Below are 8,390 nucleotides of genomic sequence, written 5' to 3'. Positions count from 1 at the left end.
AAGCAGAGATGGAGGAATAGATAAGAGAGGGGGAAAGGAAGAGGGGAAATAGTTAGAGAGAGAGAGAGAGAGAGAGAGAGAGAGAGTGGGGTGCAAGTTTAACTATTGTCAGGTAAATATATTTCTGGGTAGAATATCAGATAGAGATGGAAGATAAACACAGAAGTTTCAGGAATTAAACTTATTTGAAGTATCATTAGAAACCAGCAATTTCTAATTCAACAAGAAAGCCCAAATAAAAACTCATTTCAAATAGCAGAAACTGTATAAGGGGCAGAAGAAGATTGGATAATTTTACCCATCTGACAGGTTTTGTAGTTTAGCCCAAGCTCAGTATAGATCAAAGAGACCTGTGATCAATGGTCATATACTAGGGATTACATTGTCCAATATATCCTTCTTTATTCTAGATATGGGGGAGTAATTTGAGGGAAATCTTGCTGGTAATGCAAACAAGTTGACCAACAGTATAGAAAGTCCCTCATTGGTTCACAAGGTTAGTCACTAAAATTAGTAGGCTAAGAGTTATCAACATTGACTGGAATTGGGTTGCAAATAAACAGAAAACAAGTATAACTTGGTATACTGTAAAATGAAATAGAGAGTGAAGTTCTGGGTAGTATATTGTCTATAATTATAAGCCCTGCCTCCAAAGTTGTCCCTATTTCATTTGATGACACATAAAAGTACACTATTTTTTCATATTTTCAATAATTTTATTACTTTTATTATCAACAGTATCATTTTCTATTCATTTCTCTATTTCACATCTATTTCCCCATGACTATTAAGCCATGGGTGGTGAAGTTTTTGGTAAATTTGCATATTTTCATATTACCAAAATAAGTATTTTTTAAACACAAGATCAGAGTTTAATGTTTTTCCCACAGTTATCTTTTCAGTCTTGAAAGAACATTTATATGATTATTAGACTTGCTACAAACAGCAGTAAAATCTCCTGCAAATCTCAGCCCATCATATTTAAAAAAAAAAAAGGAAAAGTAAACAATAGAAAATGTGGTCTTAGATACTCTAAGATTAAATAACACTGTAACACTGTATTTTTTTTTGTCTTTGGCCAGTAAGTCTTATTTTCTATTTGCTTCTACCTAGAAATCAAATGACTACTATTCTCTTCAAACTTTGATTTTGTGATCTGGACATCAATGTTTTCAAACTGACCTATTTTGCATTACATTGCAAACAGATTCAGCACTGAGTTACTGAAGCAGAAATATCATTATAGCAAATATTCTGCTCAATACCACAGATTTGCTTGTCAGTTGCTTGACCTTAACCACTTGAGCATGTCCCTGAGTGGCTGACAATATGTGCACCTCTAATCATGAGCAGGATCAGTGGGGGAACATCATAGCCATCTATCGAGAGAGATTCTTATAGGTTTGAATAAATGTAATAAAAGCAAAGTCTGAAAGGGCTAAGCAAATCAGAAATAACAGTTGCTACCCAAGGACAAAAATCATGTTACACAGTGTAATCAAAACTTATGAATATGGTCACGTGATGGCTTGATTAGAACTGATCTGGATTAAGCAACTAACCCAGAAGTAGGAATGAAATTTATTGTTGTATTGAAAAAGTGAGAAAAGCAGAATAATGTGTTTTGCTTATGAGAATAACACAATGTCTATGTTTGAGCAGTGTTTGAGCCAATGATAATGTTGTCAATAACCCAGTACACCACTTCTTTTTATCAACAATGGTATTTTGAATCTTCCTTGATTTCTAATTTTATACTACTTGTTTATTCATAATTATTGTATGAGAGCTTATGGCATTGCAGAATTGGATCATACTTAAAAAAAAAAAAATCATGAAATGAAACACAAAAGTGAATTAATAATATTGTTTCACCCTCGTGTGATTATATATTTCTTATGAAAATCACTTTCTATATATTTCAATTAATTTTGAAAATAATTAAGAAATGGGAGGAATTTAATCAAATTAACTAACTTTTATCATTATCAAACTGGTGCTTGAAACATAATGCAAAAAAGTTCTTACATAAAATTATGATGAAATGTTAATTTAAATATGAACACTTTGAAACGAGAGGTTTTGTATAATGGAATCAGTTATGCTATCAAGATGATTGGCATTGAAAGGGTTAAAGGAAATAAAAGAGAGAGAAAGAAAAATACTGTTTTCCAGCCTACAGAAATTAATTCATTGAATAAATGAATAAATAACTCTAGTAGAGAAAACTGGTTCACAATAATCATTGCGATATTTTACCTTTCCATGCAAAACGAATATATAATCAACATGTGAATGATAATTTCAAAAGAATGCAAAATAAATATATAAATAAAAACATTCCACTAGTGGTGGTCATGGTGGTTTGGAAGAGAAACATGAAGAAAATGCAACAAAAATAAAAAGGAAAGAAAGAGAAATTACTCTGCAATGACAAAAACTACGACTACTACTACTACAACTACTACTACAACTACTACTACTACATAACTCAAATAAACAATATGTTGCAAACTTTCCAAGATAAAAAAAAAACTAAGAAGTATAGATAAGGAAGTACAGAACAATCAATAACAACAACAACAATAATAATAGTAATAATAATAATAATAATAATAATAATAATAATAATAATAATAATAATATGCTATGTAAGCAACAAGACTAAAGGTTTATTTAAAAAGAGGAAAATGAAAGATAAGAGGTTGCGTTTTTCATGCTTTTTCTGAAGAGGAAGGAGGAAGAAGGAGAAGAAGAGGGAAAAATGGTTGTTGTATTGGAGGTTTAAGTGAAAGAGAATTGTGAGGATTTGAAACCTAGCCCACAGGTTTGGTTTCTAGAGTACAGCTTACAGACACATGACACCATCTAACACTTGACTGATAAGAAATAATAAAATAGTTTAAAAAAAAAACTTTAAGAAAATACAGAACCGAAAAAAAAAAAACAATCAAAAATAAATTTTGAAATTTGCCTGGAAATAGAAGATGCTGAGATGGGTAGGAATACAACAATAAAGAATTAAAAGAAAGTAAACAGATATAAAAGGAAGAATGCAGAAAGAAAAAAAAACAACAAAAATAAAGAAATAAACTAAGTAGGAAGAGAGGTGTGGTGGCAGTGATGGTGTCAGTGTAGAGAAGGTGTTGGCAGAGGAGTGTGATTTGAAATAGAAAAAAAGGAAAGCAATTGATCACCGGTTTAGCTCACCATTTCATATAGCCAGCAGGTACAACAGCATATCTGGACAAGGACAGGGAAAAATCACAGTAAAAATAACTGGTAAAGCTAATAAGGAAGCGATACACAGAAAGAGAGGGAGAAAGAGAGAATGGGGGAAGAAGGGGAGAGAGAGAAAAAGAGAAGCAGAAGTAAAACATGGAAAAGAGTGAGTGGTGGATGGCAGGAGAGGAGATACTAAAAGCTGTGGGAAGAGATTTTAACACTGAGGATTTGGTACGATATGAGAGGCAGCTAATAATATACTTTTTTCATTGGCACAAGCCCATACATTTTGGGGTGGGGAGTGATCAATCTCATCAAACCCAATACATCACTACTGTTTACTTTATTGACCCCAGAAGAATAAAAAGCAAAGAAGACTCTGCTGGAATTTAAACCCAAAATTTAGAAGGAGGACATGACTAAATACTGTATCATACTTTGTTAAGTGCTTTACTGAGTCTACCAACAATTTTAAGGAGATGGGGTTAATCAACCCTTGAAAGATGAAGGGCAAAATTGACCTTGGAGGGATCTGAACTCAACATGTAAAGAGCTGGAACAAATGTAGCAAAGCAGTTTTTTTCAGTACTCTAACAATTCTGTCAGCTCATGCCTTTAGTATTAATAATAATCCTTTCTAATTCTGGCACAAGGCCAGCAATTTTGAGGGGAAGGAAAGTTGATGACATCAACCCTAGTGCTCAACTGGTACTTATTTTATCAACTCCAAAAGATGAAACGTAAAGTTGACCTCAGTAGCATTTGAACTCAGAACAATAAAGAGCCAAAAGAAACGATGTTAAGCTTTTTTTTCCTGGTGTGGTAATGATCTCAACAGCTCACTATCATAACGGTTTCAAATCCTGGCACAAGAGCAGCAATTTTAAGTGGGTTAGGTAAGGTGATTGCACAAACCCCATTGCTTGGCTAGTATTTATTTTATCAACCCTGAGAGGATTAAAGACAAAGTCAACCTCAGCAGTATTTGAACTCAGAATATAAAATAGAAATGCCACTAAGCATTGTGTCCAGTTTACTAATGCTCCTGCCAGCTTGGCATGTTGTTAATAATAATAATAATAATAATAATAATAATAATAATCACTTCTATTGTAGGGACAAGGCCTGGATTTTTGTGGGGAGGGGGGAATCAATCACATCGACCCCAGTACTCGACTGGTACTAAATTTATCAACCACAAAAGGATGAAAGGCAAAGTCGACTTTGGCAGAATTTGAACTTGGAACGTAGCAATAGACAAAATACCATTAAGCATTTCGCCTGACATGCTAATGATTCTGCCAGCTCGCTACCTTAATAATAATAATAATAATAATAATAATAACGACAGCAACAACAACAACAATTATAATGGTTTTAAATTTTGACATCAGGCCATCAATTTCGGGGGAGGAATTAAGTTGATTATATTGACTCCGAAAATATGAAAGGCAAAGTTGACCTTGACAGCATTTGAATTTGAACTCAGAACATAAAACAAAAAGAACGGCCACTAAGCATTTTGTCTGGTGTGCTAATGATTCTGCTAGCTTGCCACCTTCATAATAATGGTAGTAATAATAATAATAATAATAATAATAATAACAATAATGATAATAATAGTTCTTTCTATTTTAAGCACAAGGCCTGAAATTTTTTGGTGGGGAGGGAATATTTGACTATATCAACTCCAGTACTTAACTGGTACTTAATTTATTGACTCTGAAAGGATGAAACACACAGTCGACATCGGTGGAATTCGAAACCAGAACATGAAGACAGACGAAATACTTTCTACTACAGGCACAAGGCCTGAAATATTGGGTGGTGGGGGTCAGTAGATTACATCAACTCCAGTGTACAACTGGTACTTATTCCATTGACCCCGAAAGGATGAAAAGCAAACCCAATCCTGGCAGAATTTCAACTCAGAACATAAGGACGGAAGAAATACCACTAAACATATTTTCTAGCATGGTAATGATTCTGTTAGCTCTCCACCTTCATAATAATAATAATAATAATAATGGTAATTTCCAACACAAGGTCTCAAATTTATGGAGATGGGTATGGTCAATGAAATCAACTTTATACTTGACTTGTTTTTATTTTAAGAAGGATGAAAGCAAAGCTGACATCAATAAAATTTGAACATAGAATCCAAAGGGACATACGTAAATATTGCAGGGTATCTTGCCCTCTAATTTACCAATTCTTCCACTCTACCAAACCAAATGATGATGATCATGATGGTGATGATGATATTCCACTTCCAGATATAACTGAAGATATGTTGTAGATAAAAATTTTAGCTGCCTATAAATATGTGTGTATACAGTAATTAGCTATAAAATAGATGGTTAAGATTTTAGATAAATTATACACAGAAGACATTTACAAATATGGCCTACTTGTAGGGCTTACTTGTAATAATTTCTCTCATAGGAATATATTTGTTGTAAGGTGAAACATTTCTTTCATGGAGATATATTTGTTCACTTCTACTATCTTACTTGTACTTCCAAGTGTTTTACCTATCTTATAGATAAAATCTTAACCACTTACATAATATAGCTAATTTCTAGGGTTGTTGTAAATCTTAAACATCAAATATCAATGTAATACTGGACTATGTTAGAGAACAGTCTAGCTTCTGTGTGTTGAATGACTAGAAAATTATTCATCATCCTGCCATCCATCTTAACCAAGTATTATTTAAATTCTAATAAATACATCAATGTTTATATTATGGACACACACACACACACACACACACATGCCTGTGCAAACATATTTTGCAAGACTTTTAATATCCTTCAGTTTTTTAGTGGTTCCAGTCATTAAACTTCAGCCACACAGACACATGACCTTATAGAGTTTTAACCAATTATATCAAACCCAAAGCCCACCTATCATTTACAGATATAAACATCACAAAGTATTTTATACAGATAAACACACAAAACTTTCATGGTTTTCATCTCCTACACTTCACTCGCAAGATAGTGTACCTGAAACTAAGGTAAAACACCTTTTCAAGATGCTGTGGAGGGAGATCAAACTAAGGGCCATGTTGTTCCAAACTTCTTTACAACACAATGATACCTGCACACAGAAGATATATCTGTGTATATGTGTCCATGCATGTGCATGAAAGGGGGTTGGAATAGCTGTAATTAGTTGTTGTGAGATTCATATGCAGCTGTACTTATACTTCTGCAGGCAGTGAAGTAATATACATACATTCATGTAGATTGGTACATAGGTAATATGTCTATCAATCTCTCAGTCTGTCTACTTATTTATCTATATAATTATCATAATCATGCTGGCATAGATTGGACAAATCAACAGGATCTAACAAGTCGGCAAACCATGTCTTGTTCCAATGTCTCTGCTTTTGTTACTATGGCCAAATATAATGTTTTTAACACTAACCACTGTCTAGAGTGTACTGGGAGCTTTATATATATATATATATATATATATATATACACACACACACACATATATATATATATATATATATATATATACACACATACATATATATATATATATGTATACATACATATATACACACACATTATTTCAATTCAAGTTGACTAGTGTGGTCAGACGACCTAATGACATTAGGGGAGACAGTAACAATTAAGAGATATGAAACTCTCCAGACACTAAGATAAGTTTTATTATATGCATTTTGTCTATTTATTTACTCATTTATTTATAAGCTATTTCTTATTCTTTTTATATTCTTTTGCTTACTTCGTTCACCCCATTTCTTGACAGGTCAATTTATGTTGTGGCTTGTACTCAAGTTTTTTTTTTTTTTGTTTAAACTGTGATTATAACAGTATCAATGTGAGGTATATATTAAGTAGGATAAAGTTCAGTTTAGCAAACCAGTTTGATTGATATACCTGAAAAATTGCCACTTGCCAGTATTGCTGGAATAATATCAATATGATGTAGTTTCATGTACTATGTAATAACATTTCTGCAATGATCTTCTATTAAAATGGCGATGAAACAATTGTAATATTATGCAACAAAATATGTTAATCCATTCTATTACTTAATACTTTTATATATATAGGGTGGTGAGCTGGCAGAACTGTTACTGCACCAGACAAAATACTTAGCAGTATTTTGTCCAACTCTACGTTCTGAGTTCAAATTTGACTTTGACTTTTATCTTTTGGGGTCAATAAAATAAGTATCAACTGAGCAATGGGGGTCAATGTTATTGGCTTACCCACTCCCCCAAAATTGCTACCCTTGTGCCAAAATTTGAAATCAATACTTATATATATGACGGGCCTTTTGGTTTCTGTATACTAAATCCACACACAAGTCTGGTCACCTTGGAGCAACAGAAGACATCATCTGCCCAAGGTGCTACATAGTGGGACTAAACTTGAAACCACATAGTTGGGAAGCAAAGTGAATCATCAGCTTCTTATAAAGATGTGTGTGTGTGTGTGTGTGTGTGTGTGTAATTATCATCACAATCCAGGGGTTCTCAACCATCTTTTATCTATGGACCTCTTTGAATACTATTTTATTCTGGTCATTTAGTGTTTAAAAACTAGTTTTATAGATACCTCTTTTAAAACTCCTATTTTGTTTTTTTGTTTTTTACATTGTGTAGGTTGAACTAAGTAAACAAAGAAACTCAGCTGTTTTTTGCAGCAATACATACCAATACATACATCTGAAGCAAAATTTTTTCAGGGGCCCTTAAAATACTGTTGTGGATCCCTAATTTACTATTTTGATGTGTTGGACCCCCTAAAAATCTTATATGGACCCTGGTTGAGAACCAATGATCATAATCAATTAATGTCAATAGGGAGAAAGAGAGCCTGCCGTATGTCGACCCAATAGAGGGACCAGCTATCCGAGTTGATAGTACCAGGGTAGATAAAGCAATTAAGAGTATGAAGACCGGGAAAGCCCCCGGCCCATCAGGAATCACTGCAGAGATGCTCAAAATATCTGGCAGTGTTGGCTATAGCCTAGTTACCCGTATTACGAACCAGGTGATACACGAAGGAGTCATACCCAATGACTGGTGTAGCAGCATCATAGTCAACTGCTACAAAGGTAAAGGTGACGCTTTAAATACAAATAATTACAGAGGCATCAAGCTGTTAGATCAG

The 8,390-nt window shown here is 33.4% G+C and overlaps 1 protein-coding gene across 6 annotated transcripts in view; it reads right to left on the bottom strand.

Annotated features, from left to right (window-relative positions):
• The window catches only part of LOC106876215 (roundabout homolog 1), a 336,558-nt gene that overhangs the window by 227,177 nt on the left and 100,991 nt on the right, over nt 1–8,390 (bottom strand). For all 6 annotated transcript variants that reach the window (XM_014924686.2, XM_014924677.2, XM_052967770.1 and 3 more), the window contains exon 16: nt 3,211–3,243. In XM_014924686.2, coding sequence (XP_014780172.1) covers nt 3,211–3,243 — 33 coding nt within the window. The remainder of the gene's footprint in view (nt 1–3,210; nt 3,244–8,390) is intronic.

Source organism: Octopus bimaculoides, chromosome 5 (genome assembly GCF_001194135.2).
Source record: "Octopus bimaculoides isolate UCB-OBI-ISO-001 chromosome 5, ASM119413v2, whole genome shotgun sequence".
NCBI lineage: Eukaryota > Metazoa > Mollusca > Cephalopoda > Octopoda > Octopodidae > Octopus > Octopus bimaculoides.
Note: the sequence above shows the minus strand (reverse complement) of the source record. Positions and strands in the feature narration are given on the sequence as shown.